This window comes from Eurypyga helias, unplaced genomic scaffold (assembly GCF_000690775.1).
Source record: "Eurypyga helias isolate BGI_N326 unplaced genomic scaffold, ASM69077v1 scaffold2596, whole genome shotgun sequence".
NCBI classification, from domain to species: domain Eukaryota; kingdom Metazoa; phylum Chordata; class Aves; order Eurypygiformes; family Eurypygidae; genus Eurypyga; species Eurypyga helias.
Window position 1 is genome coordinate 3,219 of NW_010254450.1, and position 18,603 is coordinate 21,821.

The window sequence follows — 18,603 nt, forward strand, 5'->3', positions numbered from 1 at the left end:
CCCATGGCAGGGGGTTGGAACTAGATGATCTTTAAGGTCCCTTCCAACCCAAACCATTCTATGATTCTATTTCAGTCTTATGTGTGTAGGTTTGCATTTACAGTACTGAGCTGTCGCAGATGTCAGCTTTGCAGTCTGCCATTGCCATAATGCATTATGCTGTCATGCTCTGTTTAAATAAAATATGTCACTCATAAGACGAAGACGCCAAATTTTCAAAGCAGAGCAAAATGGATGGAGCTTCAAAGATGTCTGAACTCCTGCTGTGCACTTTTTTTAAGGCACTTGCATCTGCAGAGAAGATTCTTCCATAGTTATTTGCATATACTCTGTGTTCATTTGCAAATGCAAACTACAGGGTCATTTGTCTAGAAGAGAAAAATGTGAGGAAAAGCAGTCCAGCAATCCAAATTACCCAGAAATCTGCTTATACCTAGGTGGGGAGAAGAGGAAGAATAGAGAAGTTGAAAGAAATTCTAAGCTGTTGTATATGACCAGCACGATTAAGATAGGGACCCAACAAATATATGTTCAAAGAGCAATGGAAGACAGGAAAAGTCTTTAAAAGATTCAGATAAATTTGGAGTGGCTAAACACAGGGAGGCGTTTTGATGTTCCAAGACATACAGGATTAATTTCTTCACAGGCTTTTTCCTCTTTTTTTTTTTTTTTTTTTTAAATCCATGAAATGGTGCATTACTCACTTCTATTTGACATTAGTTCTGGATGACTTCTTTAAGTGACTGTTTGCTTGTAGCAATTGCCATACTGGATAAATCCAGTGGTCTACAGCCAATGCCTTCTCTCTCATAGTCAGCAATAGCTACTATAGGGAGAGAAGTTGTGATGTTTGGAATACCTTGTTCTGTGGCCTTCAGCATCAGAAATTGTTTTAACTTTGCCTTGGAGGTTAAAACAAAACATTTAATTCAAAATCTTTTTGTTTTCCCTGAAGATACCAACTTTAATAATTCTGAGTGTTCTCAATAGTCACATGAAAGCCTGTCCTTATTATGAAAACTTGATTATTGTCTTCAGTACTTAGTGTCTGTGAATCCCATAAGCTTTTCTGTGCATTCTGTGAAGAAGAAATACTTCTTAATGCCAGTTTTCTAGGTGACACCTTTCAGTGTGCTTTAACAGTCACTCTCGTTCTGGATAAAGCGAAGAAATGCGTGTGTATTGATCACCTTTGGTGTAAAGCAGAGTGAATATATACTCTTGCATACCTAACCGTAGCACTGTGCTATAACATTCCTCTGGTGCTGCCATGGAAATCAAATGATTAAGAAGCTCCATTTTACAAAGGACTGGGCTCAGAGTCCCCGCACTGTGACATGTTGCTAAAAATAGCCTTCTGCCAGGCAGATACATCTACGTGTCTGAAACTACCTTGGACTTTGCCCTTTGATTTTGTGGGACTGATGATGGGAGCAAGCATGTGCAAGAATAGGAAAGAGCTTATGTGAGAGGATGTAATTGGAATATGCTTAGGGAAATGTAACTAAAGTCATCCAATCCATGAGTTGACTTAAACAAGCAGGATTTCTGGAGATCTTAAAGACAAGACAGTGAGGTTTTTTTCCTTGAACTGTTTTCATCAGTGTGTTGTCAGTGTTCTTATTTTCTTCCTTATTACATTATTTATCTGTGTTACTCATCTGGCTTTGTCTTCTTCTGTGGGAAATACCTGTACGCTACTCTCTGCGTTCCCAGTATCTCATTATGTGTTGCAATAACACCCGGAACTTGCAGTCGTTTCCACAAAGACAGATCTTTGCTCACAGCGTGATGGTATGAGAGAATTTCAAAATTCTGATCCAACAGAAAAATGAGTATTCAAAATATTACAAGTTTAAGCCTATCTATGGTAAGTGTTGTTTTTAGTACCTGAAGAACATATATACCTTGATTCTTTTTCCAGTGTTGTGAGTGATAGTGGAGTAGCAGTGGTTGAGCAGAGTGACTCCATTGTCTGGTTTTGCCATCAATTAATATGAAATGGTAAAGCCCAGCTTTATCTCGGAGATATTACCAGTCTTAGAGGCCAGCCATTTGAGAAAAGAATTATGCTTACAGTCTTTTTTTCTCTGCTTGATAGTATTAAAAAAAAAGAAAAAGACTAAGCTGCAAGGATGAGGTTGAGTTTGGTTTTTGTTGTGGGTGTTTTTCTTAACAGAATGACCTCATTTTCCCTGCTGCACTTTGGAAAGATCCCCATTTTGTGGAAAATACTAGAAAATGAGTGCTCATAATTCACCAACTGTCAGTAATGGTGCAGCTGCTGTAGTACTAACTGGCCAAGTTCAAGACAACCCAGACATTTTTATTGCTTGAAAACAGAGGCTAAATCGTGACTCCTGTGGCTCTTATATTGCTGCTGTTGCCGGGAGAGCCATGCCATAGTGGGAAGTTTGCCAGACTTCTGCTATTTCTATCCTCCCCCAGTAGTGGACAGTGGTAGCAATCCTACTGCAGAGCCAGGGATTTGCAGAGCGAGCGATCCAGTGCAGACGAAACGCTGTCTGCCACTGAATTTTAAGTACTACTGAGAATAGGCTTGCTCTGAAGATTAGATCATGCAGTTCCAAATAAAATATTAATGGCTAGATATCGCTAGCATCTCTGGATTGCTCAGAGTAGAAAAAACAGGGCAGTAAAACAACAGTCAGAATTTCTTGTGGTGAAGATTGACGAGCTAGTGAAATATTAGAGTCACAAAGACAGCGAAACCTTAATGACTGTGAGGACAAAGTGAGAACATTCAGAACTATGTCTTTGAACTAAAACTCTTAGAAATCTTAAACATAAAAGTAATGTGGATAAAACGTATTTCATTTTAGAGACATGCTAGAGATTTGAGAAGTCTTCGTTAGAGATTAAGCAATAAGAAAAAGCAGGGATAGTAAGCAAAACATGATCTTGGATCTCTGTAAAAAGACAGAAAGGTGTAAATAAGAGGCAACCAAGATTTAAGAGGGTTGTTTTTTTAATGTTTGTAGAGAGCACTGAGCTTTGCAGTAAGCTTATTGTTTCACACTGACTCAAACTGTCCTCTGTGTTACTTACATGAACAGCAGTAGGCTGTGGTTACAATAGTTACAGATCAATTTTGCTGGAAACTTTACACTCATTTAACAAAGACAAAGAAGGAGGAACAGAAGGTAAACCCAGTCTGCTTGTTTTTTGTTTTTTGGTTTTTTTTTTTTCTGTTAAGGTATACGTATGCTGGATGGAATAGTCACAGATGCTATTGAAGCCAGTTCAATCGGTTTCAATCCAGAACATGTGGATATTTACAGTGCAAGCTGGGGCCCTAATGATGATGGTAAAACTGTGGAGGGACCTGGGAGGCTGGCGCAGAAGGCTTTTGAGTATGGGATAAAAGAGGTATGCTACTTAAGAGAAAGATACAGTAAAATGTGACAAAGAACAGGATTTTAAAATGGTTGGTATCAGGGAAGAAATGAAAATGGTTTATGCTCTCTTTTCTCAAACATATTTGAAAAGGAGAAGATAAATTTTTAATAATGCAAGTCAGAGAAATTACCAGCCAGAACAGGACTTTTAAAAAAGTTCCATTAGGGCTTTCTAAACTGGTTTTCAGCTGCCATTCTCCACAGTTAAGCTTTCTTTTGCCATCCTGTGCTGCCTTTGTCTCATGCTACCGTCACCCTTCTCTGCTGCTTGTTTTGCACTGAGCAGTAGTTGGATTTCTGCACTGAAAGCCTATAAAATTTAATACAAAATTTCTGCTTTGTGAATATTTTGCTGGATTAAATTGTGATGCATTTTAGCACCATGTGGATGGGCTTATGTTATGTTAATTGCATTAGTTTATAAATTGGTGTGTATCATGATCCAATTAAAATGAAGACAGTAAAAATGCATGATTAAGAGTATTGGAAGCAGTGTTTTTACAGTTCTTTCTTATGTTATCCTCTTTAGGTTTGGTTGGATGATAAGTAGAGTGCAAACTGAGAGCTGCTGGGGATGTATTGATAAAATACTCCTGCTCTTGACAGTGGGTTGAAAAGGTATCTAAAGATGAACAGGTGCTAATATAGTGAGGAAGACTGAATCAGAGGCAGGAGTTGAGAGAAGTGGAGGAAAGCTTGAAGGACAGAAGCAAAGCGGAAGAAGATTTTGGGAAAAGGGCGGTTAACATTAGCAGACAGAAGGAGAAAAGAAGAAAGACGAGTCTGACAGCTGACAAACACTCTCAGGGAAGAATGGAGACAGAGAAGTGGGCTTGGTGATAAACAGAGATCTAAGTCCATAGGTAGGCAGTAAGAGAGACAGTTAAGGCAGTAATTAAGGATCCAAAGTGCAGTGATCCTACTCTGAAAATGCAGGTTATTTGGTTAAGAATATATCTTTTTTAAAACTTGTTTTATTTCTCAAGGAGAGCAAATTTACCCATTAATTTGTCAGCCCTCCTTTTGCAAGGGCCTGGGTGGTTTTCATTCTGCTTGAAATCAGCCAGAGTTGGGATTGCCAATGGCTTTCATCCCTGATGCCTTCATTGCTTAGCCTTAAGCATTGCAGATGCATTAGTAACACTCTAAGTGAAATCAAAGCACCTATTTACATATAGCAGTGCTTTCTTGGACTACAGCCTTTATTCTTAAAGGAAGATACTCTGTCATTTTCTGTAACTGATGTGGCTTGTCCTTCCCGTTTTAGCAGCTGTATCACAAAGAGTACAGCTTTCTTTTCTTTTAATGTTCTAAGTGCTGCAAATATCTTAGCACTTGCATGTGTAACTTCAAATCTCATCTGAGCGGGATGATAAAAATCTGTATTTCAGCTGCTGTTTCCAATGAATGTACGTATACTGTTAAAGAACAACATATGAACTTTTACTCTTCACATAGAATGGATTTTTTTGTCTGAAGGACTAGCACAGCTTAAGACTGGACAGGGTGATGATACTTGCTTCTTCTATGATATCTGTGATGGTTTACATGCTGTCAGCATCAGTTGTTAGCTGCTGCTCCTTCATTACACACTGAAGACCAGAGCAGGGAATGAACATGGTTATGTCTGGGGACGAGTGGTGCTGGTCCACAGATTTGCAAAAGAAAGGAGCATTTTTTATTAGATGTGCTTGGTGCTTCAATGTTTCAGCAAGGCACTGCTAACCGTGAAAGGCGTCCTTAAAAAAAATAAATTGGTAGAAAGGTCGTATCACATACATCATTCACACTGCCTACCCAGACGTCTGTGATTACAGGAAAGGCAAGTGAAATAAACCCTGAGAAACTTGCCATTGCTTAGAAAAATGGGCATTTTTCCTAGAAATGTTCAGAACCTAAACATCAACATGTGGGAAGACTTACCTGTTGTACAGACTCTGTTTTTTAACTTAATAGCCTATTCTGAGGAAAATTTCTGTACCTGGAACACCAAAGCTAGAGCAGCAGAACTAAGAGATGTACTTTAGGGTGTAAGGTAGCATACTTCAAACAGCTGTTGGTTTCTTCTGTTGTCTACAGTGCTATGGAAGATTGTCCTTTTCTACCTGAAAATGTTTGATGTGTTAGGGTTTTTGTGGGGAAGGAGTTGTTAAGAATATATTTCAGAGATTGAAATCTCTTTAATAACCGCTCCTTTCTATTTTCTTTAGGGCCGAAATGGGAAAGGTTCCATTTTCGTCTGGGCTTCTGGGAACGGAGGCCGTCAGGGTGACAACTGCGACTGTGATGGTTACACTGATAGTATCTACACTATCTCCATTAGCAGTGCTTCTCAGCAAGGCCTTTCTCCGTGGTATGCAGAGAAGTGCTCTTCAACTCTGGCCACAGCATACAGCAGTGGGGATTATACTGACCAAAGAATTGTAGGTTGTTTTTACCAGATTCAGAACAAACATAGAAATGTATTATATATGCGAATAACAAGTGAGAGTTCTTAAATGCTTGGTTTCAAGTGCTTGCTTATGTTCTGTGTTATATGCTTAGTGCTTTTGCCTTGAAACACTGAGGGATTTGTAATCCAGAAAGTGATGGTATTCCTAGAACATCATCTACTGTAAAGTGACGCCTAAACAAAATCATTGTGTCAGTGCAGTTAAATCAGCATGTTGAAGTTGTTGTTTGTGTGTGACAGGAGTCTGCAGGAAGTTTGGTATGGCCCCATTCTTCAGAAGGGGCAGATGAAGTGAGATTCAGAATAAGAGGATAAAGAACTTTTGAAATTAGTGTACCATACGACTCAGTAGCTCTGATACACCCTGCCATTAGCTTTTGTAAAATTGTCAGCCCCTGACTTCCTGCTTACAACACCAGCAGTAGCGATTCCAAACCTGTAAAAGGCACTCAGCAAGCATGCAGAGTAGCCTGTGTGCCTTCATTAACTGTGCAAGAAATAACTTGTACTGAAGAAAATGGCTGCAACAAAATAATGTTGAAGTAGCTATAATTTCTGTTCAGCCCAGGTAGATGCAAATTTTGCAGTGAACTACACTGATGGGTATTGAAACAATGTAATTCCACGTTATCCAGGAGATCAGTCCTTCTGAAGTGGCTTCTTCTCATGGTGAATGATACATGGTGTAGATACATGGGCAGATGAGTTTGGTATTTAATTTCCAAACAAAACAGGTGTTTCATTGCAAATTATGGTTCTTCTACTGAAGAGGGAGCAGAACACCAATACAAATCCTGTGAGTAATTTTAAAGCAAGCAGTAATTTTAAATGTTCTAGGCCCAACACAATGATCTGCTTTTATGATTCACTAGTAAGCCTGAAACACTTATTGTGAAACCTTAGAATAAAATAAGATACTCAGTGTGGTAATATTTTTTTCCAACACATAAAATTTTGATGCAGAAATTACAGTTGAGGTAAAAAGAGTGGATTGAAATATGAATGGACTTAAACATCCATCACTTTTTCTGCTGGTGAGGAATGTATTAGTATGCACCAAGTAAAGGATACATGGTTATGTTTGTGAGTGTGGATATGACTGTATTTACAACTGTTTATTCATGTAATCTGGGTTTGGTTGGGGTTTTTTGGTTTTTTTTTTTCCTTTCTTTTTCTGTCAGACAAGTGCTGATCTTCACAATGAATGTACAGAGACTCACACTGGGACCTCTGCATCTGCACCACTGGCAGCAGGGACTTTTGCTCTAGCCCTGGTAGAAAAAGCAAAGTAAGATCTCACATAATTACCTTTGAAACTCCTCTCTCGGCCACGCCACCATCTTCCCTGAAATGTTATCTATTTGAAGAAGCACTATCTCATGCGGCATCTCCACTTTTTGTCAGTCAGGTCTGCTCAGCCTGATGACAAAAATAAGCAGCTACTTGCCTCAACACCTTCCTGGCAAAGAAAAAGCAACATGAAGTGAAACATGATATCTGAGAAATTTTATGCCATTTTGTGCATTGGCAACAGTTTTTGTTACTGAAATCTGTTCAGCTGGACTTAAAAACAGTGCGGCTGCACACATACCAGGAAAAGATAATTTGAAGACAATAGGTTGAAGGGATTTAAATTAGGTCTTTAGTCAGTTTACAGAACACGTGATGATACACAAAATGGAAGGTACCCAGGCTTGACTGTCTGACCAGGCAGGTTCAGATCCTGCAGCACTGGTAGTTGGAATGTATGACTTAGAGAGGATAAGAAAGGACAGGACAGGGCAGTGTCTTTTTCACGTAAAACACTCAGGAACAAAGGTGTAGGCTTAGTACTTGAATGAAGAGCGTTCAGCTCCATTTCCTATTGCGTATTTCTTTGATGCCATAAGCCATGATACTTAGGACCATATTTTAAAGGGTAGAGTTAATCACAGATAGAAGTATCCAGTGAATATTCAAAGTCCAGGTCCCATGACAAGTGCTAGTTTTGCTAATTAACTTTAGATACCTGAATAATTTTGAAGAATTGAACTCATCTTTCTAGATACCCATTCTTCATCTACACAGAAATCTTGACTACCTGGAGAACTACTGTAAGGTTAAGCATGTGACATGGTATATATTTTAAAATAATGATGTGCCCATATACATTCAAAGTGTGTTTTGTTACTGACTAGAAATAGAGAGAAAAAGCATAGATAGCCCTGAAAAAAATTAACCAGGAACACTTTCTCAACAGCCCAAACCTAACATGGAGGGATATGCAGCACTTGGTGGTGTGGACCTCAGAATACGATCCACTGGCTGGAAATCCAGGCTGGAAAAAGAATGGAGCAGGACTGATGGTCAACAGCCGGTTTGGGTTTGGACTACTCAATGCCAATGCATTGGTCGATTTAGCTGATCTCAAAAGATGGAAGGGTGTACCAGAAAAGAGAGAGTGTATTGTCAAAGACAAAAGCTTTGAACCAAGGTGAGCATTTGTGTTAGCAGTAACTAAGCTTATGTCTATCTTAGAATAGCCTGAAGGATAGTATTCTGCACAGGTTGCTCTAAACCAGACTTAAGAGATTTCTTTTGATTAACTTAGTTTTGCCTTACTATATTCCTCAGGAGCAGTCAAGAGCATTTGCTTGCTTCCTTTTTTTAGTGTTAAGACTGATGGAACTTACTAGCATAAAGCCTTAACAAAGAATAAGACTTCTTGTCTGCTTCTGCTGCCAGCATATCCGATGGATGATGCTGTGAGACTGAACCCAATCAGAGAAGATATGAATGTTTATACTACTATCTGAAGATGAATAAAAAGATACCAAAGTCTCCCAGCATTTTTTTTTTAAATCTGTAATTGGTCTTAAGAATTCTTCTCCCATGACAGGCATAGTATATGTTGAAATCAAGGTGATATACTGAGCTTTAGTCACATCCATAGCACGTCTCTTATGAAGCTTAAGCCTCTCAAATGCTACTGAAAAAACTTAATAGCCACATTCACAAGTGCTCCCAGCATAGTGAGCCTAAACAGCTCAACGTACAGAGAAGTTCTAATTAGTCACTAAGCTGTCTAATCAGTAGGGGTATCTGGACTGTTTTTGTCTCTGCTTGTTCACTTATGGATTTGTTGTTTAGAAAAAATGCAGATATTTCAAGGATCAAAATTATACTGTGTGAGCGCACCAAAAATCTTGTCTGTAGAAATATATTACAGTCTTCTGGAGTGTCAGTGCTTGGTAACCTTATTATTTATGCTATTTTAGTGTCAATTTGCTTTTATGAGCTCTCCCCTTTACACAGAGTGCTGATCTGGTACTGATGTGTGTAATACTTGGTGTTTATATATTTTTATTGCCATCCTTTATGTTACACTATAAAAACAAAGATCCCAAGATTCTGAGTTTAGAATTATTTATGTGGAGATTTAGATACCCCATTCTTATTAGAAGCAATGGAAATTGTGCAGAGAAAGCTATGCGCAGTAGTTCTTTGTACAGAGAATGTGCAGAAGATGTAAGCGCTTTCGTTTTTTCTTGAAATGGCATTGACTACAATGGGTTAAAACAGCTATGCTTGCTGCAGTATTTTAACTCCATAACAACTCCTCTGGATATTCGAATGAGGCACTACCTGTAAGTGTGATACAGTCATGTGATGTTGCTGCCTGCAAAGACTGTTTTTTTGGTAGTCTCTGAGGGGTAACAAAATGTTGACAAACCCTTGATTGTCAGACTTGATTGCTTGCTTCCAGGGTGTGTTGCACAAGTCTGTCTTAGGCAGTGCCTATCACTTCTTCCATTTGAGTATTATCTGTGCTTCCAGAACTTCTCATGTTTTTTACTGGAGCATTCAAAAAAAAAAAAAAAGTATAATTTGTCTTTACTTCCTTCTTTTTCATAATTGTAAAATGGGTGTTAAATATGTAATTTGTTTGTCACATAATGATCCAGAATCAAAAATCTCTGTGAGTAATCAGAACTTCTGCAATTTTGCCAGATTATTAAGAGCAAATGAAGAAGTCATCATTGAAATTCCCACAAAAGCCTGCGAGGGTCAAGAAAACTTCATTGCATCTCTGGAGCATGTGCAGCTTGAGGCAACGATTGAGTATTCCCGTAGAGGTGATCTTCATGTTACTCTAGTGTCTCCATCAGGTATGGGAGGCAAAGACATGCTTTGTTTGTGTTGCTGTAGTGTGTAATATTTATGTCATTAAAAAACACCTCTTTTTTCTTCAGTGAGTTAAAAAGAGCTAATATATCATTAAACAAATCAAGTAACCTCCAGCTGGTGAGTGTGAGAACTGGTCCTCTGAAACCCCTTTCAACTCTTCATGTGTTCTGGGTTATTTTTGTTAGAAGAGGTTTGAAAATCATGCTTCAGAAAATGAAGGCATCATTTCCCATATGTTTTTGTCCTGGCAACAGGACCTTTAAAAACAGAGTTTCTGTCAGACAATGAATTACAGTTCAGTAGAGCTTATCAGCCTGACTGTGATTTAACAAATTAATGGAAAACAGGAGATCTGATTCCCTAGATTCCATGTAACTTTGTCTCCCCATTGTTGTATTTAAAAACACCATGTCTGTTAGGCACCTTAGTACATCCGTACTAAATGTGCTAGAATATGGCAAGCTATCTTGACAATACACGGAAATAACACCATAAGGAGAAGGAAAAAATAAGGAAGGAGAATGAGTATCTACAACTTTCTAGAGAGCAAGATCTGTTAGATCAACTGGTATTAATAGAAAAAACAGCCCAGCTTTCAGGTGTGAATTTAAACACCAGGCTAATCAAATTTACTGATATTAAAGAGTAATCTTTTTTCACAGATAATTCACAGATAATGAACCAGTAGAGCCTTGTTCATATCATTATTGCAGGATGTCACTAAAGAGCAGGGTTAGGGTGCTGTACCTACACTTTATTTCCGAACCCTAACCTGTCTGGAATTCCTTTTAAGCCTACATGTAATTCTTCCTCTTCTAAATTTACGTTTTTCCTTATGGGACCAAAGTTGCTGTGAGGTCTTTTATCCTTGACTCTTGGTGGAATTGTCAAATTTATTTTGGTCTTAGATTAAGTTTTAGTTCGGGAGTAAATATAGGTACTGTCTCTAGGTGCATCATGGAGATGATAGAAACAGTAGCTCTCATTCTGCTTTTATAGAGGTATTTCCATTTAAGACACTGTTCTATTGCTAATATGTGTGAAGCACAGCTTAATCTTGGAAAAATACCCGTTTTTGAAAGACAGACTATAGTAATACGTTCTTCATATTTCTGTATATTTCTGTGGGTTTAGCTGAGGTAGCAAGAGTCAAGTGCTACTGCCTCTACTAGTGTATCATGTTGCTGTCATGGTTAAACTGTTCTTTCCCTTCGTTCTTGCTGGTTTTCCACTTTCCCAAGAAACAGTACTACCAAATGTATGTCATTCCTTTTCTACATTTATGGTGTTACCTTTAAGTGTATTTATAGGTTGTGGTCAGACTCTCTGGGGCTTCTCTGGTCCTTATTTTGTAAAATTAACTCCCTTGCTCTCTCCTTATATGTAAACAGGCACAACAAGTTTCCTACTGTTCAATAGAATCTCTTCTTCTGCAGAAATACTTTATGAACTGCGGCATTTTTGTAATAGCAATAACAACAATGCAAATGCTTTTCACCCCGTTGGAGTTCCAGGCTGTAAAAATTTACATCCACTCAAAAAAACCAAACAAACAAAGAAAAAAAAACAGTGATGAATTCATGCTAAGGCTTTGGTTTCACAATACTGTGTGAGCTGGTTTGCTTTCAAAACTTCCATCTTGGAAGTTTTCTGAATGGTTCATCAGTGGCAAATACTGGTTGAGCGTGACCTCTCTTTCTTATGGTTCTTTATGTGCACACTACTTTTTTGTGTTAGAGATTGAACACTAGGCAAGATGTACCTTCTTAATGTGACCAAATGTGTAGTTTTTATCCCCTTAAATGCACAGTGAAAATAATTAAAGGAACAGCTGGTCAGAGATAGTATGTTTCCTTTTCCACAAGCCACTGTTAAATAGTGTATTTTCCAGGTTACCTGTGCACTAGGCAGTGTGCAAGCTGAGCCATGTGAAAAGTAAAAGCTAACATGTATAAACAACCACTACTGTTGATCTTGCACTGACACAGGGACCAGCACTGTCTTACTGGCTGAGAGAGAGAGAGATAAATCACCTAATGGCTTTAAGAACTGGGACTTCATGTCTGTTCACACATGGGGAGAGAATCCAACAGGCACCTGGGTTTTAAGAATTACTGATGTGGTAAGTATGTCTGTATGTTTGGAAGCTAACACAGATAAAATGATCACTAACTACTACCAAGCATGCTGAATAGTGAGTCTTCTCATTAAAAAAGGTACAAGAGTTTATTTACACTAAATATCCATCTGGATTAAAGATTAAAGAAAAAGATAAGGTCCAATTTTCTTGTTTTTCACATAAATGCAAAGGATCATCCTCATTTCACTGAAATGTACCTGTCAATAAAATTTCATGCCTATGTTTTTTACACACTGTATGTCACTGACAGAAATCCCTTAATATAATTTTCTGTGATTCATGGAGTGAAATATGTAATTGAATTAACATACGATTAACTGCAAATTAGGTTTTTCTGCAGAAAAGAAGACAGGATAGATCTAGTCTTCTCTTGGTGCATGTGCGTAATTTTCATTACCTCAAAACCTTTTAAATTTCTAGTGACCTCAGAAAGCTATTCTGGTGTATACTATTCCCTAACTTCTTTCTTAGAATAATTACTGCTGATCAACATTTAAGGATGCCAAGAAATCTACAGATATGAAATAAGTTTACTGAAACCACCCTGGGATATGGATTACAACAGCGAGACACTGAAATGACGCTGCTTGATATGCAGATGAAAAATCATTCTTTTCAAAGAGAGAGTGATCAAGCACAGTCATATCTGGAGAATTTTATTGAAGCCATCTGTTAATAAGCTTGTCATTAGGGGTCAGATCCTGCCAGCAACTGAATGCTTCCCATCAGACACTGAGCCTCCAGCCTCTATTGGCCTCAAATTGTAAACAGGAGGATAATGCCAAGTATTAAGCAGATGGACAAGGCAGTAGAAGTAAATATTATTATCAACAATGTAGTGTTAATACTGCAGGCTTATAGATAACCTCATGGTTACAGATACCGTGCTCTTTGTAATTAATATAATGGATTTTTTGGAATGAAGTTAAGAACATTTTGTTTGTAATTATCTCTCATTTTCCATTTTCAAGTGAGAGGCTCCTGAATGTTACAATAAACCAGGCTTTTTCTCCTCTAGAGGTAATGCAGTCTTTCCTCACCTTGTAGGGTTTTGTGATTCCTTACATAAGTTTCCACATTAATGACCCTAACTGAAATTACAAATTCCCATGCAGAGTTACTCATAATTTAGCTGTTATGTAAACTGTGTATGTAAACTTTGGTATAGACTTCTAATAGAGAAGAAGATCTTCAACTGTTCACTGAATGACTGAACAAAAATTCTGAAAGAGGTTTTGGTAAAATCAAGTTTCATTGTGTACTTCTCTGTTCTATTTTCTACTATTCAGAAGCTGCTGCCCAAACAAATGAACAGCGCATTTGTTGCTTGCTTCCACAGTCTGTTTCAGATTGCAATTGTACACCACTACAAAAGATTATTCCAAATTACTAGTCCAATGGTAACTTTTGTGAGGAAGTTGCCAAGGAATGGCTTAGTGAACAACTGCTAATAAAAGGCTACTTCGGTAATTTTTAGCATTCTGTATTATGACAAAATTCCATGGGTGCTTACATGATTAATTAATAATTATGTTGCATCAAAATGTGAATATTGGAGTAGTTAAGCCATTGTATTAAATCCCACTTGTTGATCTCTCTCTCTCTAATTTATCAAGTCTTTTGGTGTTTATAGATCATTGTCTAAATTTATCTATTGAAACACTTACAATTTATTTTAGTCACTTCTGTGTTCTTTACAATTAAGTGTCCTGTTTCTTTCTCTTATGGCCTGAGAACCTATGCTAATGCCATGCTTGTCCTTTAGTCCAGAAGAATACAAAATGAAGGAAGTATTGTAAATTGGAAATTGATTTTGCATGGCACTGCTACCCAGCCTGAGCATATGAAGCAGCCACGTGTATACACATCCTACAATGCTGTGCAGAATGACAGAAGAGGAGTGGAGAAGATGACAGACTTTGTAGAGGTAGTGTTACATTAATTTTTTTTCCTTATGTATTTTTCGATTCATAAGAAAATGTGGGGTTTTTTTTTCTAGTAAGAAGACACATTCATTCTGTATTAATTTCATCTAGCCTCTGACTGCTTCTGAATTGTGTATTGTAATTGTGTCCATGTCAACAACTGATGCTTTTATTTATCTCTGTTTTCATATGCCAACATTTCTGTAATTCTAGTGAGAACAAGTGTAATTTCCAAGAGGAGGTTTGCCTGCTGGAGTGCTTCCAGGGAGTTTGGAAGGAAGTTAGTAACAAAAGACATGGCAAAAATTAGGGACTCACTGATTCAGAAAGTTTAGTCAAGAGGATTTGTTGGTGCTAGCTCCTTTGTCACCCCTTCTTTACCTTTCAGGTAGACTGCTCTAAACATGCTCTATGCTTCTGAGAGTGACAGTGGGTTTTGGGATGCATTTGATGGTAGCATTGTGCGTTTTCACAATACTTGATTATTTCATCATATTTGGAATACTTTATTAATCACATCAATTTGTCTCCCCATTAAGTAATTAGGTTATCCATAAAATAGAGAGAGATTAACCTTCCACAGCCAGGTTGTGAAGGAGGAGATTGAGGGAGACGTGACTGTGGTCTTTAAAATTCATTAAACAAGTATCCACAGTCATGTGGAAGAATATAAATTGGAAGAAAGTAGAAGTGGGTTCAGAAGGTACTGTAGGAGAAGATTGGTGGACATAATAAAAAACCAGACAAAGGTAAAACAAGTATTCAGTTAGAAAGACAATCCTAGTGTAAATAAGAAAGCTATGCAGCCACATCCTACTGTGTCAGTATGGGAGGCATAATAGGCACTGTTGAAACGAGATCATGCCTCTCACTGACTGTATCTGGCATTAGTCTTCCAAAGTTTCCAAGATATACATCATGCCACCCATTAGCCATACTTCACTGTCTTTTCTCAGTTCATCTACAGAGAAGGTTTTATGGAATCATTGCTTCAGTCGTTTTCATAAGGGTGTGTGGCACAGTCGGAGCTGCCATCACCACTGCATATACTTCCTGCAGTTAGACTGCTGAGGAGCTGTCTCCTACAGTATGACCAGAAATATCTCTTAAGATGGGGACAAATCTTGCTATAAAATGATGCATTGTATCCTGCCTATGCACGATCTGGTTTTATAACTAATTACGTTGTGGGCAGATTTGATGTTTTATACAATATAGTCCTTTTGATGGTCTGGTTTGGTGTATAATGGTCTAGTTCTTGTCTAGATACTACATGCCTCCTTGTCATGGTTTAGGCCCAGTCAGCAACTTGGCATCTCACAGCTGCTTGCTCACTCCTTCTCTTGGTGGGATGAGGAGAAGGGAGTATAAAAGGCTCATGGCTTGACACAAGGACAGGGAGGGATCACTCACCAGTTATGGTCATGGTGAGTCGACTTGGGGAAGAAAAAGAGATTTAATTAGTTACCAATCAAATCAGAGTAGGACAATGAGAGACAAAACCCGATCTTAAAAATCCTTCCCCCTCCTACCCCACTCTTCTTTCTGGGCTCAGCTTTGCTCCCCATTTCTCTACCTCCTCCCAGTACACTCCTGAATTAAAAAAACCAGTATCTACCCACACATAGATGGAAGTCACTAGTTAGAGAAAATCTTACTCCAGCCAGTTTTTCATTGACATCTAATGTATTTTATGCTAATCTGTATTCTAGGACCATACCACACAGGAAAACCTGAGTGAAAAACCCCAAGTCACAAAAGATACCAGCAGTAGCAGTGACAAAACAGAAGATAAAATCCCATCAGAGGCTATGCTACATTTACTGCGAAGTGCTTTTAGCAGACAGATGGCTCAGAAGCAACTGCCAAAGAAGACTGCAAGTGAAAAGTTAAATATTCCATATGAACACTTCTATCAAGCCCTTGAAAAATTAAACAAGCCCTCACAGTTGAGAGACTCAGAAGAGAGTCTATACAGTGACTATGTTGATCTTTTTTACAATGCCAAACCATACAAACATAGAGATGATAGACTGCTGCAAGCCTTGGTTGCTATTATAAGTGAAGGAAACTAAACTATAGGGTCTGGTACTGAGTTGGAAATATTCATTCTCGCCACCCCACCTGTAGGTTGTTTCTTGTTTGTTTGGTTGGGGTTTTTTTTTGTTTGGTTGTTTGTTTGGGTTTTTTTTCCAGAAGTCTGTTGTATGCTCTAGTTGTGTGATTGCTGCTTTGATTGCTTCATATGTAATACATATATCAGGGAAGGGGAAAAACGGGTGTTGGAGGATAAGGCAGCAAACTGATGCTTTTTAGCAATAGCTGTTTTCAAAGCCTTTCTTCATTACCATCAGAGCAGATTTGCCCCTTCAGGCATGAAATGCAATAGTATTCCCCTGAAAATCCTAATGCTCTATTTTAAACAATTTTCACATTACTGTTTCTTCCACCCTACTCACTTAGCATGCAGTAGGATTCAAAACCCAAATTACCAAAAAAACCCAAATTTGGTTTTGAACCAAACTGCCAAATCTATGGGGATATACTCTCATCTTTGGATTTGTAATAAATATTGCAGTCTGTCTTATGATTGGCACTTATTCCAGTTTTAACACTTCCAGCCCTTATTGCTTCTGTCACAGGTTTTTTGTTCCTCCTCTGAACAGCAATGTTCCCTTACCCTTCTGTTCTCCCATAAAGGAGCAGCTGGGAGGCTGGAAGAGGATTGGAGCATCAGTGAACACGACATTTTTCACGCTTTAGACTACAGACAGACACAGTAACATAGAAGAGCCCCACATGAGACCTCTCAGACTATGGGATGGCATCCTCACCACCTAACTTTACCTAAGTGAAGTGCCTGGATTAGAGCCTAGTTCTTCTACGCTCTAAGTAGTCATTGAAGACAGAGTCTCCTGTAGATAGCGCCTGACCAGGCTTCATACTGGTTCTGAGTTACCTGATTGAGTACTGATCTATTTGTATTGACTATATGAGCTCTGGGGGACCAGCTTCCTGCCTATGGAGCCTCAGATTTCTGAAGTGATATAAATGTCTTCTGAGGCGCCTACATCTGAAGTGGTAAGGATGGCAAAGCTGGGATCACTTTATCCTTGTCTGGACCTGTGAGCAAGATGGAATAGAAAGGAAAATTGTACCAGCAAAGTCTGCTTAAAGACTGGATCTTGGAGTGTCTGTGGTAGACTAGTGTTTCCCAAATATCTAGGAAGTTACAGCAAAATGGATGAGGAGAGGTGTGAGATGAAAACAGATACCCAGAATGGCCTCAGAAATGGAGAGAAGGAACCCATGGGATGTGGAAGATGGAGAGGATTAGAAGGAATGAGAAGGTAGAAGAAGAGGAAATGGCGGTGGCTGTTAGCAAGCAGCAAGGGTGGGTGGCTCCCCACAGTGGCAGTATGTGTACTAGACAGTATACCTCTTTAAAGTTTAGAGTCAAGATTGACATATTATTTTGCTTTTCATAATTAAAAAAATGCAGTGTGGGATGCTCGAAAACTGGAGGAGATCTAGAACACGGAAATGAAAATTCCAAGGGGGTAGTTATCTCATTGCAGTACTAAAGATAATCCAAGCAAATGGTGACTGGTTTTTACTTTTGTTTCTCTCTCATCAACTGTTGAAATGTGCTTTCCAGACATTCTAGAAATACTTCATTCTCCTTCACTGTCTATTCTTTCAGATAATGGAAGTGTCTTTTAAGACAGGAACCTAGCATTTCACTCATAATTCATTGGTTCAGATAGAGATTTTTCAGACTTCACACCAAATTCTGTAACTTAAAGGTAAATCTATTTACTGTAACAGTACCTAAGTTGTCTTCTGTGGAAAAAGGGACTGCTTAAAGACAACTTTGAAAAATGTCTTACCAAACAACATTTAAAAATCTCTGCTTATTCGTTCTTTGTGATGGTTTCATGCCTATTTTGGGCATGGTTTTTTGCCAGCTCTGAATTGATTTAGCTTAGTAGTTGATTTTAAGATTTCTTCCGTATTTCTCATCCATACTTCAAAGATAACAACTCCACCATTGAATGTCTCTTACACTGAATTGCTCCTGCTCTACCAAGAAATTTGCTTAGAATGAGCATTTATTAAAACACCTCCCCACACAAGTGGTCCAGATCAGAAAGCTGACTTAGGCTTTTGCTTCAACACACAAGCTTTCTGGCAATACACACCTACTGATCAAGCAAAACTTAACCATTTCCAACTGCTGCTATTGCAGAGTGAGAGCACTAATTTATTTCCACTAATGTTTGATTTTCAGAACCGAGTGTTAATCTCCATGACAAATATTCCCATATGGTTAGGTAGGACCACTTTTATTCTTGTGCAATGAAGCTCAGAGGCTGGTTTCCTCAGATAACAGCATTTTCAGCCAGTCCTCATTTAGGTATGTTACAGTGAGGAAAGTACCAGCAACACTCAACCAGCCCCTGAAAGAAATTTTCCTGTTATAGAATCATAGAATCATAG

The 18,603-nt window shown here is 38.4% G+C and overlaps 1 protein-coding gene across 1 annotated transcript in view; it reads left to right on the forward strand.

The window, feature by feature from the left end:
* The window catches only part of PCSK1 (proprotein convertase subtilisin/kexin type 1), a gene marked incomplete at its 5' end in the record, with an annotated part of 18,838 nt that extends 2,660 nt beyond the window's left edge, over positions 1-16,178 (forward strand). The window contains 8 exons of the mRNA XM_010152965.1: positions 3,218-3,390; positions 5,630-5,842; positions 7,053-7,159; positions 8,111-8,344; positions 9,862-10,019; positions 12,027-12,160; positions 13,944-14,105; positions 15,816-16,178. Of these exons, the coding sequence (XP_010151267.1) occupies positions 3,218-3,390; positions 5,630-5,842; positions 7,053-7,159; positions 8,111-8,344; positions 9,862-10,019; positions 12,027-12,160; positions 13,944-14,105; positions 15,816-16,178 (1,544 nt within the window). The remainder of the gene's footprint in view (positions 1-3,217; positions 3,391-5,629; positions 5,843-7,052; positions 7,160-8,110; positions 8,345-9,861; positions 10,020-12,026; positions 12,161-13,943; positions 14,106-15,815) is intronic.
* Positions 16,179-18,603: the final 2,425 nt, after the last annotated feature.